The sequence below is a fragment of the Ranitomeya variabilis genome, chromosome 6 (assembly GCF_051348905.1).
Source record: "Ranitomeya variabilis isolate aRanVar5 chromosome 6, aRanVar5.hap1, whole genome shotgun sequence".
Classification (NCBI taxonomy): Eukaryota; Metazoa; Chordata; class Amphibia; order Anura; family Dendrobatidae; genus Ranitomeya; species Ranitomeya variabilis.
The window spans coordinates 16,710,482-16,734,073 of NC_135237.1; the positions used below are offsets into that span (position 1 = coordinate 16,710,482).

Here is a 23,592-nt window from a genome sequence, read left to right on the forward strand (position 1 = left end):
GGTGATGGACGGACATTGTGCTTTATGTATTTATTACATTTTCTCTTTTTTAATAAATAGACTGGCTCAGACTTCACATGGTGGCACTGGACTCACAGGGCCGGTAAGAGACGCGTTTCACATAGTCCTGGCAGGACACCATTTCCTGATGCGGTCTCTTTTGTTCAGTTTTACTCGGAGAAGTCGGAGATATCCGAATATTGCTGACGTCCTGTGATCCCGCAGCAGATGAGCGATTAGCTTCCTGGATCCAATGGCATTTCTGATTCAGAGGACGACCTGATAGTGATGTAATCTGCCTCACGTTTGGACAGAGCTTCTCGGATGGGAAAGCGGAGGGTTTGGAGGACTTTGCCTCAGGAGGAGCGGGTTTGGTAAAATTGTGTGTGTGCTGGTGCAGATCATGCAGAGACTGGAAGCTGAAGGATCTCTCGCAGAACTTGCACTTGTATGGTCTCCTTCTTTCATGTTCACAATAGTGCAGGAAAAGTTTTAGCAGTTTTCCAAACTTTTTCCCACAGTCATGACACACATATACCTGTCTGTGGGACAGGCGGTGCCTCATTAGCGTGCACCGATAACGGAAACATTTCTTGCAGGTCTTGCACTTGAAGAGCCCCTCTACATGAAGACCATTAAGAAGCTGTTCCGAGTAATGAACCTTCTTTTTCTTCTTCTTCTTCTTACACTTCTTGCCATGATCCTTTACAGAGTCCACAGCCATTCTGGAATCTGATGGAATGATGCAGGGGGGAACTTCTTCAGATGACCAACTGGTGGCCCCATCATCTTGGGTAGGCAGTGGCTTTACATCCTGGATGTACGCTGGGGAACGGCTTTCATCTGCTTCTGGTTCCATCGGTGGACTCGTAGGTTGGAGGTCACCGTCACCACCTTGGTCCTGGAAATGAACTTTGGCATGCTTAAGAAGGTAAAGCAGCTTGGTGTAGACCTTCTCGCACTTCTGACACTTGTAGACCTCATTTCTCACGTGCTTTCGCTGGTGGTTCACCAGTGCAGACTTGAAACGGAAGCGCTGGTGACACAGGTGACAATCAAATAGCGGTGAGTGGGCTTCCTTCATGTGTAGCTTCAGCTTCTGGAAACTCATGAACTTCTCGCCACACTTCTCACACATCTTCACTTTACGGTGGGTCGACTTGTGATTCTTCAGGTCACTGGTGTTATAGAACACCAGCTGGCACTTGCGACACTTGTACTCGATGACTTGGTGGGTCCTCTCGTGTCTCTTGAGGTGGCCGGGCTTCTTGAAACTCTTCTCGCACAGGGAGCACTGATGCGGTTGCTTGTGGTAGTGGGCCTTCTGGTGGGCGAGGAGATGACCCTCTTGGTTGTAACCTTTGCCGCAGTCGAGGCAGACAAACTGTTTATTGCCTTTGGCGGAGCTGCAGTAGCATCTGTAGACGCCTTTGCACGTCACACATTGCGGTTCCTGATCTTTTAATCTTATCTTCTTAGCTGGAATTTCACAGTCAGGGACTGCTTCCATCTGGGGTTGGACTTCACTGGTGGAGACACTTTCTAAAAAGCAAATGTGAAGGACACCATTAAATCGACACGCGATTGTCCCCCGTGAGATTCCGATATTTCGGCATATTAAACGCTGATACATTACTTGGAGTTCACCGGCTAATGACACTGCCTGTATGATGGGAGCAGAGTAAGACAAAGGAGACGCGTGTACACGGGGAGATAATCGGAGAACGAGCGTTTATAAGACGACTCAACCCGATCACCGACCATGAAACATGGCGCCGGTCAGCCAGCAAAACCCTTCTCCGTCACCTGATGCGATCGTCTTACACGGGGGGTACATTGCCGACATTACACTGGAAGTATGGGGACAAAATGATCATATTAACCCCTACCCGACGTGCCCAATTTTTATTTTTGCACTGTAACACATATAACAAATTAAAATAGTGAAAAAAGTATATATATATGTATAATCCTATCGTTGTTTTTTAGATTTCATGTTAACAATGTCTAGAATGTGGCAACAATAGTAAGATTCTCCGGGTCAGTGCGATTACGGCGATATCAAACTTGTATTGTTTTTTTTTTTAATTTATTTATTTTAGTGGTAAAAAAAATGGAACTTTGTAGAAAAAAAACAAACAAATAACATCAATTTTTACAGCTTTTTTTTTAAAGGAGGGGGCAACATCAAGAAATGCAATTCTGGCATTTTGATTCTTCTCTTCTACCGTATGGGTTAATTAGTTTTATATATTGATTGATATATGAAAAGATTGGACTTTTATGGAAGTGAGGAAAAACAGATTATTATATATTTTTTATTATTATTTCATTATTTTTATAAGGGTAGGCAGTCCAAATATTTATACTTTTTTATTTCCCTTTATTTTCTTAGTCCCCTTAGGGAGCTTGAACCTGCGATATCTCGGCCTCATGTACAATATTCCCTCCCTGCGTCCCATGGATCCCAGAATGTCAGATAACGCTGATCCAATGATCATGGGTCACTTACGGGTGATCCTGTAAACAGGGACGGGCTGTACGACCAAGAAAGTCGGATTACTCTGCGGTCTAATGATTATCTGGAATGATTTGGTCTTCGGCCTCTTGATTACTAAGAAACAAAGACAAATATGGATTCAATAAGATATAAAGTGTTGCTGCAAAAATACAAGGGAACAAATCATCACAGCTTCATATCCCCTGGGATAAAAATAAAGCGAAAAGTAATACAAAATAAATAAAAGTTATTAAAAAAAAGTTATTACTGTTAAACTGTAAACGATGCGGAATATGTTGGTGCTATATAAATAAAGATTATTATTATTATTTTTAAAGATATATAAAAAAAATTTTGAAAAGTAACAATCACCCCCTGAAAATAAGGAAATTAGAAAATAATAAAACAGAAAATATATTTGGTATTGTGGCGTCTGTAAACCTCCGACCCAGGATTCTTTGGTCACGGCATAGCCAGAATTAAGTGCACCAAAGTTGTATGAATAAAAACTAGGAAAAAAAATGACGAGACGAAAACAAGTCCTCGCGCAGCCCCATCGATGGAGCTGCCGACCTCAAAAATTAGGAACATGAACCAAATGTAACATCGCTATGATCGGCAGGAACCGGTGAACGGCGCACAGTACAGACACCTTCGGGGGCTCATCATGTCCGTACCTGCACGCGACGAGGATCGGGTTCCTTCATGTTTCTTGATGTCAGAGGCGCCCGGGTTCTCCCACTTCTCAATCTGATAGAAGACGTCGGGAAGGTCAATGTCAGCTCCTGAAATACACAATGCAGATTCCCATTCACCAGGTGACGGAGGATCACGATGTAACGCACTAGTGATGAGTGATCAATTCACAGATCCCGATCCACCAGACGGGAGCCCTGCACGTCGCCTCCTCCCTGCTGCCATCCCGGGCTCCTCATTGCTTTTTCATTAAGCCCAGTGGTCCGTCAGGTACAGATCAGAACACCACAATAGTGCCCCCGAGTGGAGGGCAGAGCTTACTGCGGCCTTATCAGTGCTCTCCTGCGGTGGATGACGTTCTCCTTTACAGGAGCGCACTGCGGGTGTCATTACACACAGAACCCCTCATACCCTCGGATCTGGTGATCGCCCCCCAATATACACAATCCTGGCTTATGGTAGCGATATCATTACCCAAGAGCAGCAGATTTGTGTAGTTCTCCATCATGACGTCTTTGTACAGATCCCGTTGGCCTTGGCTCAGGTTTCTCCATTCTTCTTCTGAGAAATACACGGCCACGTCATCAAACGTCAGATGCATCTTCAGAGAGAGGAGAGAAAGCGTCAGATAGAAACCGACCGACGGCATCAGACTGATCAGTATAAGGAGGTGAGTACGTCAGTACATACACAACACAAAACTGTGAGGGGTGTGGATATACTGAAAGAAGCTAAATAGGGGCCAATAATAAGCTCATCAGTATGTATAAGAATATAACTACTATAATACTGCCCCTATGTACAAGAATATAACTACTATAATACTGCTCCTATGTACAAGAATATAACTACTATAATACTGCTCCTATGTACAAGAATATAACTACTATAATACTGCTCCTATGTACAAGAATATAACTACTATAATACTGCTCCTATGTACAAGAATATAACTACTATAATGCTGCCCCTATGTACAAGAATATAACTACTATAATACTGCTCCTATGTACAAGAATATAACTACTATAATACTGCCCCCTATGAACAAGAATATATCAACTATAATACTGCCCCTATGTACAAGAATATAACTACTATAATACTGCTCCTATGTACAAGAATATAACTACTATAATACTGCCCCCTATGTACAAGAATATAACTACTATAATACTGCCCCCTATGTACAATATAACTACTATAATACTGCCCCTATTTACAAGAATATAACTACTATAATACTGCCTCCTATGTACAAGAATATAAATACTATAATACTGCTCCTATGTACAAGAATATAACTACTATAATACTGCTCCTATGTACAAGAATATAACTACTATAATACTGCCCCTATGTACAAGAGTATAACTACTATAATACTGCCCCTATGTACAAGAATATAACTACTATAATACTGCCCCTATGTACAAGAATATAACTGCTATAATACTGCTCCTATGTACAAGAATATAACTACTATAATACTGCTCCTATGTACAAGAATATAACTACTATAATACTGCCCCCTATGTACAAGAATATAACTACTATAATACTGCTCCTATGTACAAGAATACAACTACTATAATACTGCCCCTATGTACAATATAACTACTATAATACTGCCCCTATGTACAAGAATATAACTACTATAATACTGCCCCCTATATACAAGAATATAACTACTATAATACTGCCCCTATGTACAAGAATATAACTACTATAATACTGCCCCTATGTACAAGAATATAACTACTATAATACTGCCCCTATTTACAAGAATATAACTACTATAATACTGCTCCTATGTACAGGAATATAACTACTATAATACTGCCCCTATGTACAAGAATATAACTACTATAATACTGCCCCTATGTACAAGAATATAACTACTATAATACTGCCCCTATGTACAAGAATATATCAACTATAATACTGCCCCCTATGTACAGGAATATAACTACTATAATACTGATCCTATGTACAAGAATATAACTACTATAATACTGTTCCTATGTACAAGAATATAACTACTATAATACTGCTCCTATGTACAAGAATATAACTACTATAATACTGCCCCTATGTACAAGAATATAACTACTATAATACTGCCCCTATGTACAAGAATATAACTACTATAATACTGCTCCTATGTACAAGAATACAACTACTATAATACTGCCCCTATGTACAATATAACTACTATAATACTGCCCCTATGTACAAGAATATAACTACTATAATACTGCCCCCTATATACAAGAATATAACTACTATAATACTGCCCCTATGTACAAGAATATAACTACTATAATACTGCCCCTATGTACAAGAATATAACTACTATAATACTGCCCCTATTTACAAGAATATAACTACTATAATACTGCTCCTATGTACAGGAATATAACTACTATAATACTGCCCCTATGTACAAGAATATAACTACTATAATACTGCCCCTATGTACAAGAATATAACTACTATAATACTGCCCCTATGTACAAGAATATATCAACTATAATACTGCCCCCTATGTACAGGAATATAACTACTATAATACTGATCCTATGTACAAGAATATAACTACTATAATACTGTTCCTATGTACAAGAATATAACTACTATAATACTGCTCCTATGTACAAGAATATAACTACTATAATACTGCCCCTATGTACAAGAATATATCAACTATAATACTGCCCCCTATGTACAGGAATATAACTACTATAATACTGATCCTATGTACAAGAATATAACTACTATAATACTGTTCCTATGTACAAGAATATAACTACTATAATACTGCTCCTATGTACAAGAATATAACTACTATAATACTGCCCCTATGTACAAGAATATATCAACTATAATACTGCCCCCTATGTACAGGAATATAACTACTATAATACTGCTCCTATATATAAGAATATAACTACTATAATACTGCCCCTATGTACAAGAATATAACTACTATAATACTGCCCCTATGTACAAGAATATAACTACTATAATACTGCCCCTATGTACAAGAATATATCAACTATAATACTGCCCCCTATGTACAGGAATATAACTACTATAATACTGCTCCTATGTACAAGAATATAACTACTATAATACTGCTCCTATGTACAAAAATATAACTACTATAATACTGCCCCCTATGTACAAGAATATAACTACTATAATACTGCTCGTATGTACAAGAATATAACTACTATAATACTGCCCCTATGTACAAGAATATAACTACTATAATACTGCCCCTATGTACAAGAATATATCAACTATAATACTGCCCCCTATGTACAAGAATATATCAACTATAATACTGCCCCCTATGTACAGGAATATAACTACTATAATACTGCTCCCTATGTACAAGAATATAACTACTATAATACTGCCCCCTATGTACAAGAATATAACTACTATAATACTGCTCGTATGTACAAGAATATAACTACTATAATACTGCCCCTATGTACAAGAATATAACTACTATAATACTGCCCCTATGTACAAGAATATAACTACTATAATACTGCCCCTATGTACAAGAATATAACTACTATAATACTGCCCCCTATGTACAAGAATATAACTACTATAATACTGCCCCTATGTACAAGAATATAACTACTATAATACTGCCCCTATGTACAAGAATATAACTATAATACTGCTCCTATGTACAAGAATATAACTACTATAATACTGCTCCTATGTACAAGAATATAACTACTATAATACTGCTCCTATGTACAAGAATATAACTACCGTACTATAATACTGCCCCCAATGTACAAGAATATAACTACTATAATACTGATCCTATGTACAAGAATATAACTACTATAATACTGTTCCTATGTACAAGAATATAACTACTATAATACTGCTCCTATGTACAAGAATATAACTACTATAATACTGCCCCTATGTACAAGAATATATCAACTATAATACTGCCCCCTATGTACAGGAATATAACTACTATAATACTGCTCCTATATATAAGAATATAACTACTATAATACTGCCCCTATGTACAAGAATATAACTACTATAATACTGCCCCTATGTACAAGAATATAACTATAATACTGCTCCTATGTACAAGAATATAACTACTATAATACTGCTCCTATATATAAGAATATAACTACTATAATACTGCCCCTATGTACAAGAATATAACTACTATAATACTGCCCCTATGTACAAGAATATAACTATAATACTGCTCCTATGTACAAGAATATAACTACTATAATACTGCTCCTATGTACAAGAATATAACTACTATAATACTGCTCCTATGTACAAGAATATAACTACCGTACTATAATACTGCCCCCAATGTACAAGAATATAACTACTATAATACTGATCCTATGTACAAGAATATAACTACTATAATACTGTTCCTATGTACAAGAATATAACTACTATAATACTGCTCCTATGTACAAGAATATAACTACTATAATACTGCCCCTATGTACAAGAATATATCAACTATAATACTGCCCCCTATGTACAGGAATATAACTACTATAATACTGCTCCTATATATAAGAATATAACTACTATAATACTGCCCCTATGTACAAGAATATAACTACTATAATACTGCCCCTATGTACAAGAATATAACTACTATAATACTGCCCCTATGTACAAGAATATATCAACTATAATACTGCCCCCTATGTACAGGAATATAACTACTATAATACTGCTCCTATGTACAAGAATATAACTACTATAATACTGCTCCTATGTACAAAAATATAACTACTATAATACTGCCCCCTATGTACAAGAATATAACTACTATAATACTGCTCGTATGTACAAGAATATAACTACTATAATACTGCCCCTATGTACAAGAATATAACTACTATAATACTGCCCCTATGTACAAGAATATATCAACTATAATACTGCCCCCTATGTACAAGAATATATCAACTATAATACTGCCCCCTATGTACAGGAATATAACTACTATAATACTGCTCCCTATGTACAAGAATATAACTACTATAATACTGCCCCCTATGTACAAGAATATAACTACTATAATACTGCTCGTATGTACAAGAATATAACTACTATAATACTGCCCCTATGTACAAGAATATAACTACTATAATACTGCCCCTATGTACAAGAATATAACTACTATAATACTGCCCCTATGTACAAGAATATAACTACTATAATACTGCCCCCTATGTACAAGAATATAACTACTATAATACTGCCCCTATGTACAAGAATATAACTACTATAATACTGCCCCTATGTACAAGAATATAACTACTATAATACTGCCCCTATGTACAAGAATATAACTACTATAATACTGCCCCCTATGTACAAGAATATAACTACTATACTGCCCCTATGTACAAGAATATAACTACTATAATACTGCCCCTATGTACAAGAATATAACTACTATAATACTGCCCCTATGTACAAGAATATAACTACTATAATACTGCCCCTATGTACAAGAATATAACCATAATACTGCTCCTATGTACAAGAATATAACTACTATAATACTGCTCCTATGTACAAGAATATAACTACTATAATACTGCTCCTATGTACAAGAATATAACTACCGTACTATAATACTGCCCCCAATGTACAAGAATATAACTACTATAATACTGCTCCTATGTACAAGAATATAACTACTATAATACTGCTCCTATGTACAAGAATATAACTACTATAATACTGCCCCTATGTACAAGAATATAACTACTATAATACTGCTCCTATGTACAAGAATATAACTACTATAATACGGCCTCTATGTAGAATATAACTACTATAATACTGCTCCCTATGTACAAGAATATAACTACTATAATACTGCCCCCTATGTACAAGAATATAACTACTATAATACGGCCCTTATGTATTAATCCATCATTTTTGCAGACATTTGTGACTTTTTATTTACATTAAATGTACTAAAAATAAGCAAGCCGTTAACTCCTCTCTACACCTTGAATGGGTGTTCACCATAGAAATCGTCGGCCGTACATTTGGCCGCTAACTCTCTTGGATGTCTCGCGCATTCACAGCAATGTTTGTTCGGTCGATCGCTCCTGTGTCCTCTATGGGAGAGTCGTCAGCAGTTGTTTCTGTCGGAGCTCATCTCCGGAGGTGATTGCAGTGGGAAATCTGAAATTCCCGACCAATATCCCCCCCCCCCCCTTCTGGGATCGTCTGCTGCACCCGGTGATATTGGGGCCATTATAACTTGTCACCTTTATTATTAAAGACTTATTAAAGTTGAGTCTTTTAGTAGAGGATATGTTCCCATCACCCCCCTGCACACAGCGTGCACTTATTTATGCTTTGCTTATGTTGCGCTATCATATTCCGCAGCGCTTTACGGACATTGTCACTGTCCTCGTCGGGGCTCCCAATCTACATTCCCCATCAGTCTTTGGAGTGTGTAAGGAAACCCACGCAAACAGATGTTGTCCTTGGTGGGATTTGAACCCAGGACCTCAGCGCTGCAGTGCTAACCACTGAGCCAATGTACACTGCTAACCACTGAGCCGCCATGCTGCCCATAAGAGAAATGTGGTGCGAATTCTCCACTGGTGATAATTGGGGAAGAGTGGTCCTAGGACGTTTCCTGATTGCGGACAGGATGATAATCACTCGGGGAACGAGCACAATCCTCGCTTATTGGGTGTAAAAATACTGATTCTCAGCAGCACATCGTTCTGTATGATCGGGATGTGCTGCCGAGAACAATGCAGCGTATGTGCTCTATTACCGATCACTCGGTGGTCTTAAATACACACCATAGTGGGGGGGATGGGAGCAGATTAGGGGTAGAAATAGAAACAAAGACCCCGGATGTTCCCCTTCCACCATGTGGGTGCTAAGTGTGCATAGCTGGATTACCTCCTGCAGGGGGCGCCGATTGGCAACCAGAGTGAAATCATCCCCCGTTCCCAATATCCACAGCGTCAATATTTCTCCATTTTTCTACAAAATCCCATCATTTTATATTTGCAGATTGACGCTTCTTTTCCGAGTAAAGGTTTGATCTAGGTGGTGCGGAAAAGTTGCATTTTTGATTAATACCCCAAAAATACAGAAAATAAAACTAAATGAGACATTAATATCTGAAAACAGAATAAGGCTTCGTTCACATTCGCTATAAATTGGGGCAGAGGAGGAACAGCGCCGCCGTCTCCAGCCGCTGTCGATGGAGCGATGACGTTAGTGCAGACAGAGGGTTCCTCCGCGCAGGCGTCACACTGGCTGATATCAATGATATCTATCCCCCCCGATAAATAATCAATAGCCCCTGATACATCAGACGAGACCCTTTTTTTTTTTTCTCGGCTCCCAGATACCAATCATTAACCACGACGTGAGGACATCAGAAATATCGGCGTTACCTGCAGCGGCAACGTTCTGGCCATGGCACACAGGATCTGCCGACTACACCGGGTTACAGAGCGAGGGCCGGCCGCCTCCTATATAATCAGCCTCAACTACCGGCAGCCGCTGCCACTGATCGTGAGGGTGGGGCGCTCGTCATTACAGACACCTGGGGGGGAGGGATATATATATATACACACACCTACATACAGAGGGGGAGCTTGTCCTGCAGTATCTGTGTGGGGTGTGAATACTAATGCATCCTACGGCTTTATATAAAGCAGCGCTGCCTATATACAGCAGTTGGACATTTTCATAAAGTTGTAGCTTTGAATGGAAGTGGACGAGCTTTGCTGATTTCCATAGACTCTTGGTTGGACTCATCGTACCCGGCACAATGTAAAACCACTTTCCCCAGCAATACCCTACTCTTCTGCCTATCCCTCCAGCCTACCAGTGTCTCCTCGAGGGTCTTCATCTCTGCTTCCGTGATCTGTCGTGCTCAGTGACCACGGTTTATCTCCGCTGCGTCGTCTGCACCTTGTATTCAATTCATTCATTTGCTATCAGGCTTAAATCCCACAAGCCTGGTGTTTATACCTGGAGACCACCAACTAGTAGGCTAGCTGCCGATACCTGGAGACCACCAACAAGGAGGCTAGCTGCCGATACCTGGAGACCATCAACAAGGAGGCTAGTTGTTGCAGAAAAATCATACGAGACCCCTGGCCATTGCATGCAATACTGTCTGATTTATACAGCCTTGTAACCATAACCCGGACGATTGTATTATTCACGACCCGATCTCAGCAGGAGCCTCGGATCTGTCACCAGCAGACTGTTGCAGCGTTTTTTTTCTTCTGCTCCAGATCTGTCCGGGGGCATCGTCACCAGATGTCAGACACAGCCATGTTCAGATGTGGAGCTGCTGCTCCTGCAGGGAAACCATGGATAATCTGCCGAGTCCGGATCTGCTTGTCTTCTGTAAGGTCTCGTGCAGATGAGGACAGAAAGGACCTATGTTCCTCCATCTTTGGTCAATGTGTCAGTTCCTAATCCTCGGCGCGCTCTTCTCTTCCTCGGCGCGCTCTTCTCCTCTTCGGCGCGCTCTTCTCCTCTTCGGCGTGCTCTTCTCTGGCGCTCTGTTCTCTTCCTCGGCGCGCTCTTCTCCTCTTCGGCGCGCTCTTCTCCTCTTCGGCGTGCTCTTCTCCTCCTCGTCGCGCTCTTCTCCTCTTTGGCGCTCTCTTCTCCTCTTCGGCGCGCTCTTCTCCTCTTCGGCGCTGTTCTCTTCCTCGGCGCGCTCTTCTCCTCTTCGGCGCGGCTCTTCTCCTCTTTGGCGTGTTATTCTCCTCCTTGGCGCTCTCTTCAGCACACTCTTCTCCTCCTCGGCGCGCTCTTCTCCTCCTCGGTGCGCTCTTCTCCACCTCGACGAGCTCTTCTCCTCCTCGGCACACTCTTCTTCTCCTCAGTGCGCTCTCCTCCTCTTCGGCGCGCTCTTCTCCTTCTTGGCACGTTTTCTCCTCGGCGCGCTCTTCTCCTCCTCGGCACGCTCTTCTCCTCCGCGGCGCACTCTTCTCCTCCGCGGCGCGCTCTTCTCCTCCTCATCCTCCTTTTTTTGTTAGAGAGCATTTGATTTGAATGGGAGACTGTGATCTCTGACTTAAATCACAATCCCGTCTCCATTTTCTTCAGCCTCCAAAACTGAGGTGAACGGAGATCTGCTGAACGTTGCGGAGTGGACGACCCCTTCAGAGACTGATCTGTCACTCAGATTTACCGGGGCACCGTACCAGACGCCCACCCTAAGGGGCTAAGTGGTTGTTCCTATCCTATGTGTCGGCGTGCGGCTCGGGAACATTGCCACAGGTGGAAACGATGGGATGGGAACATGCTTCTTTTTTTTACCTCACGTTTTGTATGGAGGGAAGCGGAGGTGCGGTACAGGCCCCCAGTAGGGCAATGGACGCCAGAGGAGCATACTGGGTGACCGCTCCATACCACGGTCATGCACAGATATGGAAATTACATTTCTGGATGTGATGTCAAATAAATCATATTTAGCACGGCGGCTCAGTGGTTAGCACTGTATAGTGGCTCATTGGTTAGCACTGTACGGTGGCTCAGTGGTTAACACTACGGTGGCTCAGTGGTTAGCACTGTACAGAGGTTCAAAGGCTAGCACTGTACGGGGGCTCAGTGGTTAGCACTGTACAGAGGTTCAATGGCTAGCACTGTACGGGGGCTCAGTGGTTAACACTGTACAGTGGCTCAGTGGTTAGTACTGTACAGAGGTTCAATGGCTAGCACTGTACGGTCGCTCAGTGGCTAGCACTGTACGGTCGCTCAGTGGCTAGCACTGTAGAGATTCAATGGCTAGCACTGTACGGTGGCTCAGTGGTTAACACTGTAGCCGTGCAGCGCTGGGATCCTGGGTTCAAATCCCACCAAGGACAACATCTGCAAGGAGTTTGGATGTTCTCTCCGTGTTTGCGTGGGTTTCCTCCGGGTTCTCCGGTTTCCTCCCACACTCCAAAGACTGATAGGGAATGTAGGTTGTGAGCCCCGATGGGGACAGTGCCAATAATGTCTGTAAAGCGCTGTGGAATTAATGGCGCTATATAAGTGAGTAAAATAAATAAATATAAGTTGGCAATATGTAAAAAAAAAAGCAAAGATAAAAAGCCGCTTCTAACTCTCCTGAGACGTCTGACCTTGCAACATGCCATCAATGGATAAAACGTGGAAACAATGGAGTCACCGGCAGACGGGAGCGGAGGAGACGAGCCTCTGCAATCAATGCTTCCCCAACCCCCTCACACTTTGCCCATATATATTTTTTTTATTGATCTTTTCATCTTTGTCTTCCTAGAGCCATACATTTTACATTTTTTTATTTTTCTGTCCCCATCACTGAATGAGGGTTTTTGTTTTCTGCCGGCCGAGGGGTAATTTTGAATGACACCATTCACGTTACCTTATAATGTGCAGAGAAATGGAAAAAACATGTCCAGGAGCGGTGATTCTCCAGGTCAGAGCGCCGCCAGACGGCCGTGTAAATCGTACCGCAATGCTCGGACTCCCCGCGGCCATAGACTTGTATGAAGCTGTGGTGCTCGGGTCGGGAGAGCTGCCGTCCGTGCACTATGGTGCGATTTATACGGCCGCCTGTCTGCCCCTCAGTGCGAGTCTGGAGACTCAGAACGTTTGTCGTCGTTTGTATTATTATTTTACTTAATAAAAATAAGATTTTTTTTCAAACAAAAAAAAAAAAAGTGCTGTGCGTCATCTTGACTTTTTAATTTTCCATTGATGCAGCCACCTGCCGTGTATGGATCGGGCTAAGATCCTGGACCCCGCCGCACATTCTGACAGGAGCCATGATATCTGTCATGCAGCGTTAAAGGGGTTAAACAAATATTCTCGAGATCAATGAGAAGAGATCCGGAGGATGAAAGAAGAGATCTGGACGGTGGCGGGGAGCATTGTGCTGCTGAATGGGCAGAGGTAACGCAGGCAATACAGTGCAGGTCACTGGGATTGTAAAAAGCTATAAAAGCCCCCCGCACTGCAGTATGAAGGGTCTCCTGCGCTCTCTGCCGCCGCTGGATATGTGTAGTTAATAGGATTTCCCCATTTTCCTGATGATCCCCCCGTTTTTGTAGGTAGCCCGTCACTGTACGGGGCGGTGGTCCCAGATCTTCTTGCGCCTCTATTATTTCATGTAGTCACTCATAAAGGAAAAGTAAGCACACTTACAGAGAGAAGCGTCAGATGGCACCTGCTCGCCTGCTGGATCCCCGGAAAAAGCTGCACTGCCCCACTGCACCGCCCGGAGCGTTCTCAGGACCTGTACCTGCTCGCCTGCCGGATCCCCGAGGGAGGCTGCACCGCCCTGAGCGTTCTCAGGACCTGTACCTGCTCGCCTACCAGATCCCCGAGGGAGGCTGCACCGCCCGGAGCGTTCTCAGGACCTGTACCTGCTCGCCTACCGGATCCCCGGAAAAAGCTGCACTGCCCTACTGCACCGCCCGGAGCGTTCTCAGGACGTGTACCTGCTCACCTACCAGATCCCCGAGGGAGGCTGCACCGCCCCGAGCGTTCTCAGGACCTGTACCTGCTCGCCTACCGGATCCTCGAGGGACACTGCACCGCCTGGAGCGTTCTCAGGACCTGTACCTGCTCGCCTGCCGGATCCCCAAGGGAAGCTGCACAGTCCCGGAGCGTTCTCAGGACCCGTACCTGCTCGCCTACCGGATCCCCGAGGGAAGCTGCACCGACCCGGAGCGTTCTCAGGACCTGTACCTGCTCGCCTGCCGGATCCCCGAGAGAGGCTGCACCGCCCGGAACGTTTTCAGGACCTGTACCTGCTCGCCTGCCGGATCCCCGAGGGAAGCTGCAGCGCCCCAGAGCGTTCTTAGGACCCGAACCTGCTCGCCTGCTGGATCCCCGAGGAAAGCTGCACCGCCCCGGAGCATTCTCTGGACCCGTACCTGCTCGCCTACCGGATCCCTGAGGGAGGCTGCACCGCCCAGAGTGTTCTCAGGACCTGTACCTGCTCGCCTACCGGATCCCCGAGAGAGGCTGCACCGCCCGGAGCGTTCTCAGGACTTGTACCTGCTCGCCTGCTGGATCCCCGAGGGAAGCTGCACTGCCCCGGAGCGTTCTCAGGACCTGTACCTGCTCACCTGCCAGATCCCCGAGGGAGGCTGCACAGCCCGGAGCGTTCTCAGGACCTGTACCTGCTCGCCTGCCGGATCCCCGAGGGAGGCTGCACCGCCCGGAGCGTTCTCAGGCCCTGTACCAGCTCGCCTACCGGATCCCCGAGGGAGGCTGCACCGCCTGGAGCGTTCTCAGGACCTGTACCTGCTTGCCTGCCGGATCCCCGAGGGAAGCTGCACCGCCCAAAGCGTTCTCAGGACCCTGCGGAGGATACGGAGCGCACAGAACTTTTAGCTTTAATCAAGTTTTATTTTGAGGCCAAATCCTGAAAACTTTTACAACTTTCAGCAGACGTCGGGGGAGTGATCCAGCTTTGTGCACCACGTTGTGGCATAGCAGGACGATAACTTCTTCCCTTTGTGTTTATGCTCTCACCATTGCCGAGATCTCTGCTTGCTGTCGGTGAATTATAACATTCCTGTTTACACCTAGAGGTTAAAGAGATGAAAACCACCCTGATCTTCCATCCTGATCTTCCGTCCTGATCTTTCCTACATGGTGGCCGGACCTGGGCCGTGCAAACTTCTGCGCTGCCCAATCTCTGGCCGGCACCTGGGGCTTCCTAGACCCCACCATGTTCTGATGTCACGGGGGCAGAAATAACTTCACACTGTGCCGGGCGATCCGGATGTCGGTCAAATGTAGTTCAAAACATTGTTGCTCATCTTTACTAAATACCCTAATGTCTTCTCACAGCTGAAGGTTTACTACAATTGCATTCTCCAGTCTAAAAATTATTTTATGGGTCACGTAGACTGATGCGCTGTAGCAAACCCTCAGCGGGGAGAGATTTGTGCTACTGATGTGTTCAGATCACACAGGATTGTCTAGGCAGGATAAAACCGTAACAAACCCTCAGCGCTGAGAAGTATCCAGACCGTGTAGGTTTGCAGCTCCTTGGTGTGATACCAGAATGTTCCTATTCACTGACAGCAAGCAGCGGTACTGATGAAACTTCATGAAGTGAGGGCGATTATGGCTGATGTTACAGCTCCAAACATCCAGCTGTGATTAGTGACCCCATCACTAACCATTAAGCCCCGAGAAAAGCTGGGTGACAACAGAGGAAGAGGAGTGATGGCAGCCATGTTGGTTTGTTAGTCAGTAAATAGTTAACAAGCCGCCACCATGGGGGTGAATGTTTGGGTTTTTTAATGAATTCCTGCATCTAATGGCCTCCACCCAGCAGGGAGCAATTTAACATAATGGGATTTGCACATAAATCCTTGTACTGTTGCCAGTGGCCGCCCCCTCCCCGCCCGGCCTTGTCCCCCACCCCAGGACCCAGGTATTTCCAACTGAATGTCGGAGGCCTCCAATGTAAAATAATCACATTCACATTCTGATCCCAGGACACAAAGGGAATGGAAAAAAAATGTTGTTAAACTGGAAGCTCTGGGGGCCCAACACAAACTTGTACCAGGGCCCCTCCACACGACTCTACAAAGCCCCCCCCCCCGACCTCATGTCCTGACGTCTCAGGGTCCTGAACGGCAAAACTGTGGAAATGACTCCCCAAAAAGTGGAAAATAAATATGGATGCCATCGCGCGGCTCCTGGGGTACCAACTTCTTTTATTTTTTTGTTGAGTGACTTTTATTGTGAGACGAGCTGTATTTCTTATTTTTACCATTTGGAGTCTGATTGACTTCCTGATTTCTTTTTATTCCATTTTTATTTATTTTTTTATAAAAGGCGAAGTGACTAAAACGCGTCGTTTTTACCATTTTAATTTTTCTTTGTTTCAGCAATTGCCGTATGTGACTAATGTTTGGATATATTATTATTTGGGACAGTTACGCCGGCAGCGATGATGAATACGTTCATTTTATGTTTCAAAAAAGGAACGTTTAGATTAAAATATATATATTGTTTACACTTTTTCAAACCTGTGATCAGAAGTACAAAACCGCGGCGTACTGTAATATAATGTATTGTAAAAACATGGCGGACAAGCTGCTGCCACGACGACGCCATCGGCAACCTGCTGCCATGACAACGCCATCGGCAACCTGCTGCCATGACAACGCCATCGGCATCCTGCTGCCATGACAACGCCATCAGCACCCTGCTGCCGCGATAACGCCATCGGCACCCTGCTGCCACGACAACGCCATCGGCACCCTGCTGCCACGACAACGCCATCCTGCTGCCATGACAACGCCATCAGCACCCTGCTGCCGCGATAACGCCATCGGCACCCTGCTGCCACGACAACGCCATCGGCACCCTGCTGCCACGACAACGCCATCCTGCTGCCATGACAACGCCATCAGCACCCTGCTGCCACGATAACGCCATCGGCACCCTGCTGCCACGACAACGCCATCGGCACCCTGCTGCCACGACAACGCCATCGGCACCCTGCTGCCACGACAACGCCATCGGCACCCTGCTGCCACGACAACGCCATCGGCACCCTGCTGCCACGACAACGCCATCGGCACCCTGACATATGTTGTGGGGGACATAAAGGACCAATTCTCTCGCATTTCCAACCTATTAAATGCCGCAGTCACGATTAACCACAGCATTTAAGGGGTTAAACCGCTGCGGTGGACGTCGCCTACTGAGGCCTATGCTGAGTGGCCCCCCAGCTGTCGTGGCCTTGCCCAGGTGGGCCCCGTGCGGCCTTTGGCCCTGATTACTGCCCCACAGGCGATGTTATTACGCTTTCCTAGGGTCCTGGCGCACCGATCGCACCATTACGTACCTCTACTCCTCCTGTCTCCGCTGCCAGAGCAGAATTTGTTGCGTTATTCTGTAAAACATGAAAGAAAGGATTCATTAGTGAAGCTGTGACCAGTAGAGTGATCGTTCCGTCCCGCCGTTATTACGCCATGCCGTTATTACGCCGTTAGCACCCGGATTCCTCCAGCACAAGTCTCCGCCGCGTTTCAGCTCCGTTATTTCATCGCTATTTTCCATACGGTAAAACGTGACACTAATCGCTCAGACCACAGGGGGGCAGTGATGAGTAGAGGGTGACTAGGGGAACAAAGGAAACCAGTGTACTTCTTTTTAACCAATCAGGTGGCAGCTCTCATCTTCACGTCAGAGCGAGAAAAATGAGAGCAGAAATCTGATTGGTCAGCTGCACGGCTTGTCAATCATTACCTCGGGGCCGACAGCTGCTCGGCTCTGGCCTCGTCTTGCCTATTTGCATTCTCTCTTCTCTGACTTCCCACCTTCCTGTCAATCATCGCAACCTCTGCGACGTCATTGGCTCAGCGGCCGTAGCGGACACTTCACTTTCCCTCGGGGTACGCGTTTTACTCACCAGGCGACGTGAGCAGTGATTGGACAGTGGCTCTGGTTGTTACGATATCAACTATTGGATAAATGTTCTGTCACTCATAAATCACGTGATAGACTACTTTGGATTTTATTGGCTGCGGTAACTGCCACTCAAGTCTTTTCTCCTTCATTAGCCAATCAATGGCTTCAATGAGTGGCGCCATCGATTAGACCGTGGCTGTAGGGATGGCTTTTAATTCAGCATTTCATTGGCTGGATGGTTTTGTCGTTCTGACTTCTGATTGGTTAGTCGTTTATGGCGCCAAATCCAAGGCGGGCTGGGCGGTGGAAATGGTGGTCGGTGAGGGTTAAGAAGGGAGCTGCGGGCCGAGCCCGGTAGAGTCTTCGTTTGTCCTGCCGTGAGGTTGCTTAGCTGAGTCCTGGTGCACCTGAGATCTCGCAGGTTACAGTGAGCGCCGGTAAGGTATGAGTTCTGCGTGTGTCACGGCCGGGGCCTCCTCTCTGTCTTTCTCTGTGACCGACCTCACTACCAAATAAGTATATTTATATCTGTGAAACAAAATGTTTAATTGTTTTTTTTCTGACCGACCGCGTGTATGTGACACATAAGATTTATCTCTGCTCTGTGTTCATGGGGAGTCACTGATCTGCGGATACTTTGCTTTACAGTTATTGTGCCCGGCCGCAAAGCTTTCTGTGCAAGGATGGAGACGTACCGCTCGGCCCCAGCTCATGTCAGGGAAGGCAGCCGCCCGTCAGGACTGCCCGTGGTGAAGGCCCTGTTCTCCTGTGAGGCGGACACCGCCGCGTCTCCGGTCTCCAGCTTGGCTCTCAACATGGACCGGCTAGCAGGGCTCGGGAGGTAACGTGCAACACATGTTCCTGGGGGGAGGGGAAGTGTGCAGGTTCTGTGCGGACCCCCGGGATGCCCCCCATTATACTCCAGAGCTGCACTCACTATTCTGCTGGTGCAGTCACTGTGTACATACATTACATTACTGATCCTGAGTTACATCCTGTATTATACTCCAGAGCTGCACTCACTATTCTGCTGGTGCAGTCACTGTGTACTTACATTACTGATCCTGAGTTACATCCTGTATTATACTCCAGAGCTGCACTCACTATTCTGCTGGTGCGGTCACTGTGTACATACATTACATTACTGATCCTGAGTTACATCCTGTATTATACTCCAGAGCTGCACTCACTATTCTGCTGGTGCAGTCACTGTGTACATACATTACTGATCCTGAGTTACCTCCTGTATTATACCCCAGAGCTGCACTCACTATTCTGCTGGTGCAGTCACTGTGTACATACATTACATTACTGATCCTGAGTTACATCCTGTATTCTACTCCAGAGCTGCACTCACTATTCTGCTGGTGCAGTCACTGTGTACATACATTACATTACTGATCCTGAGTTACATCCTGTATTATACCCCAGAGCTGCACTCACTATTCTGCTGGTGCAGTCACTGTGTACATACATTACATTACTGATCCTGAGTTACCTCCTGTATTATACTCCAGAGCTGCACTCACTATTCTGCTGGTGCAGTCACTGTGTACATACATTACATTACTGATCCTGAGTTACATCCTGTATTATACCCCAGAGCTGCACTCACTATTCTGCTGGTGCAGTCACTGTGTACATACATTACATTACTGATCCTGAGTTACCTCCTGTATTATACTCCAGAGCTGCACTCACTATTCTGCTGGTGCAGTCACTGTGTACATACATTACATTACTGATCCCGAGTTACATCCTGTATTATACCCCAGAGCTGCACTCACTATTCTGCTGGTGCAGTCACTGTGTACATACATTACATTACTGATCCTGAGTTACATCCTGTATTCTACTCCAGAGCTGCACTCACTATTCTGCTGGTGCAGTCACTGTGTACATACATTACATTACTGATCCTGAGTTACATCCTGTATTATACCCCAGAGCTGCACTCACTATTCTGCTGGTGCAGTCACTGTGTACATACATTACATTACTGATCCTGAGTTACCTCCTGTATTATACTCCAGAGCTGCACTCACTATTCTGCTGGTGCAGTCACTGTGTACATACATTACATTACTGATCCTGAGTTACCACCTGTATTATACCCCAGAGCTGCACTCACTATTCTGCTGGTGCAGTCACTGTGTACATACATTACTGATCCTGAGTTACATCCTGTATTATACTCCAGAGCTGCACTCACTATTCTGCAGACTTGCTGAGTTTGCTGACTGTAACCTGTGAACGTTTCTCATTACTGATAAAATAATTTATTTTTCTTGCAGTCAATGTGAAACCCCTAAGAGGAAGCTCTCCGACCGCTTTTCTTATCAAAGAACAGACTCCTCTGACTCTGTGGATGCCGGTAATAACTTATAACTTTCTTATGTTACTGTTTTCCCTTCTTTCTCCCGGGGGCTCGGTATAAACTCTGCAGTAGATGAATGGCGCTCGTGGTGCCGGATCTTCTTCCCATCAGTCACTTCATGCAGAGGGGTGATTTAGATTTAAAAAGAAAAAAAAATCCCTTTCTCTCTGATGCCTCTGCCCCCCCCATGACCACAGCTGACGCTTTCCTGCAGTTGTGGGAATCCCTTGATCTGTTATCAGTGGGGCCTTCTAGGACCCCGCAGTCTGTGAGCTCAGATAGGGCGCTGGTGCGGGGTCAGCAGCACATTGTGGGGGGGACTACTAATTTTGCCGCAATTATATCTGTAATTGGTGCATGTCGGCTGTAAAGCATGTGGATTCCCAGGGAATAGGAGTCGTCTGCTTCCTGAGGAGCAGTGTTATCTGCTGACCAATATGGCCGCTATCATGGGTCCTGTCGGGATCCCTGCGGTCACATCCACAGTCTGATTACCTGGCAGCCATGTCACTGGATTATTCGCTTTGTTTTCCTTTTAGGTCTTGGTCTTGAATCCCCCAGAGCAATGAACTTAAAGGACCTAGAAGAGACGTAAGTGCCCCCAGCAGTGTTTGCTTCTGTGCTCCCCCTCCTCTGTCCTATCCACCTTACACTTATGGCGGACCCCCCAAGATTAAGGATCGTGTCATCGGCTTAATGCCGTCCTGACCACGGGCAGCATCAATCTGTGTCTGGCTGCATTATTACAGCTGTGGCTCTGTGGGAAGCTGTAGTTTTCAGGGAGGCTGGTCTGGGGGACTGTGTAAAGTTCCGTCCCTGCTGCCTCTCCTGCCTGGTGCCCCTGGAATTACAAGTCTCCTGTCTCCCAGTGCTTGTACAGTTGCCAGTCAGTCACCAAGTGAGACGAGGTTAGGACTACTCACCCAAAATAGTCCCTGCCTGTGTCTGCAGTATTTGATAGTAGTAGGAAGTATGGGTGTGAAAGTGGCGTGTCATGATGGGGGGGGGGGGGGGGGGGTTCTGCTGAAGACCCCTGTGCTGGTCATCACTGGTTGGCTTTTATTGCGTTAAGTATGCGTCTTATGTGCATTTTTTTTTTTTTCCCCCGTAAGATTTGAATGATCCAAAGAAAATCTGCAGATTATAAATAAAAAAAACGCCTTTTTTTGCAGTAATAAATCTTAAATCTGCACATGACGTCAGGTTTATCAAAGTTAAGTAACGACGAGTTTCCTAAACGTGGAGATGTGTAAAAAGAGAATGAAAGTGCAGGGAAATATAGATAAAATAATTATCTTCATGCATAGCTGCCTACCTAGCACTCAGCTGACGAGGGGTCAGCAGCATCATATTCCTCACAAGGTGCATAGTCTGGATAAAGGAAGAATAAATACAGAATATTATAGAACTATAATGTAGATGATAGACGGATCCCAATGTGATAAAGGAATCACAAGACGACAGATTAATGTATAAGGTACGGACTCCAACCAATTCTACTAGAGTAGCGGGCAGGGAGTCCGTCCAGCCTCAAGTGACGCTATTAGCTCATACAAAGTCCTTTGTTCCGCCAGCTTGTGGTCCTGTGACCAGGATGTGCTGCTGAGCACCGTGATGGCTGTGTGCTGCGCCATTTACTGGTGACGGGGAGACCTAACAACCAGCACTTCACTGCTCAGGACTAACGCTAGTTCTCTGGTTTCAGGTTTGAGAAGGCTCTGCTCGATTCTGGACGCGTTATAAAGTAGGTGACACAACTTAAGGTTTAATTTGGATTTTTTTTTTTTTTTTTTCCCCCAACACTGATCAAATGCAATAAACTTTAAGGACCCGTTGCCGATTTCTTGTATTAAGGCCGGGCCACACTTGCGAGTGCAGTGCGAGAAACTCTCAATACCCGGCACTGCTGCAGGCACTGGAGACCAGAGCGTTCAGCTGCCAAGAAATACATGGAGCTGCACGCTCTGGTCCTGAGTGCCGGCGGCAGTGCCGGGTATTGATGCAAGAGTTACTCGCACTGCACTTGCAAGTGTGGCCCCAGCCTTATTCTGCTCCTTCCCTCCTTTTTGTTCTCCACCGTATGCTTCCAGAGCCCATCTAGCTCCTAACTTTTGGTGTATGCCCTTTGTTTAAAAAAACAAACACAAAAAAAACCCAGTGTCTCTTGGGATCCTCCAAAGCGCGTCCTTGGGCTGCTCTATATATCACCCTGTGAGCACACTGCCCTCTTGGTAAAGACTATGAAAATTGGCATAAATGAACAATTGCTGAACCCTCACATACTGTTGTCGGGTCCCTTTTAGATAGAGATGGAGTCCCTCCGTAGATTCCTCTTTTTGCTCCTGCTCTTGTGCAGACCTGTGCCTCCAAGGTACCAAAGGAAACTACACTGCAGCTGTCTGATGGGGGTTATACTCAACCGCCACTGTTTGAAAGCAAACCAGATGTCAAAGGATGGATGTAAAGTGCAAACGCCCCCTGTTACACTGAGGCGCCCTTATCCTGCCCCTTACTATAACCCCAGGTCTCCCGGGGTCTATGCACATGATGGTTTGGATGCCCA

At 45.1% G+C, this 23,592-nt stretch overlaps 2 protein-coding genes across 14 annotated transcripts in view; one reads left to right on the top strand and one right to left on the bottom strand.

The window, feature by feature from the left end:
• The window catches only part of LOC143781369 (uncharacterized), a 24,342-nt gene continuing 750 nt past the window's right edge, over positions 1 to 23,592 (bottom strand). The window contains exons 1-8 of one of the 12 annotated variants that reach the window (XM_077267941.1): positions 18,491 to 18,630; positions 18,227 to 18,361; positions 18,087 to 18,134; positions 15,518 to 15,574; positions 3,671 to 3,797; positions 3,178 to 3,285; positions 2,513 to 2,614; positions 1 to 1,542 (exon numbers count right to left, since the gene is read on the bottom strand). In XM_077267941.1, coding sequence (XP_077124056.1) covers positions 74 to 1,542; positions 2,513 to 2,614; positions 3,178 to 3,285; positions 3,671 to 3,797; positions 15,518 to 15,574; positions 18,087 to 18,134; positions 18,227 to 18,301 — 1,986 coding nt within the window. In that variant the 5' untranslated portion in view covers positions 18,302 to 18,361; positions 18,491 to 18,630 and the 3' untranslated portion in view covers positions 1 to 73. Of the gene's footprint in view, positions 1,543 to 2,512; positions 2,615 to 3,177; positions 3,286 to 3,670; positions 3,798 to 10,671; positions 10,817 to 15,339; positions 15,575 to 18,086; positions 18,135 to 18,226; positions 18,362 to 18,490; positions 18,652 to 23,592 lie in introns of those variants that run through there. The other 11 variants (XM_077267948.1, XM_077267949.1, XM_077267951.1 and 8 more) reach the window with 11 other exon arrangements.
• CDC25A (cell division cycle 25A) overlaps positions 18,827 to 23,592 on the top strand; it is a 14,779-nt gene continuing 10,013 nt past the window's right edge. The window contains exons 1-5 of one of the 2 annotated variants that reach the window (XM_077267955.1): positions 18,827 to 19,094; positions 19,301 to 19,493; positions 20,947 to 21,026; positions 21,569 to 21,620; positions 22,735 to 22,773. In XM_077267955.1, coding sequence (XP_077124070.1) covers positions 19,336 to 19,493; positions 20,947 to 21,026; positions 21,569 to 21,620; positions 22,735 to 22,773 — 329 coding nt within the window. In that variant the 5' untranslated portion in view covers positions 18,827 to 19,094; positions 19,301 to 19,335. The remainder of the gene's footprint in view (positions 19,095 to 19,300; positions 19,494 to 20,946; positions 21,027 to 21,568; positions 21,621 to 22,734; positions 22,774 to 23,592) is intronic. The other variant, XM_077267956.1, reaches the window with a different exon arrangement.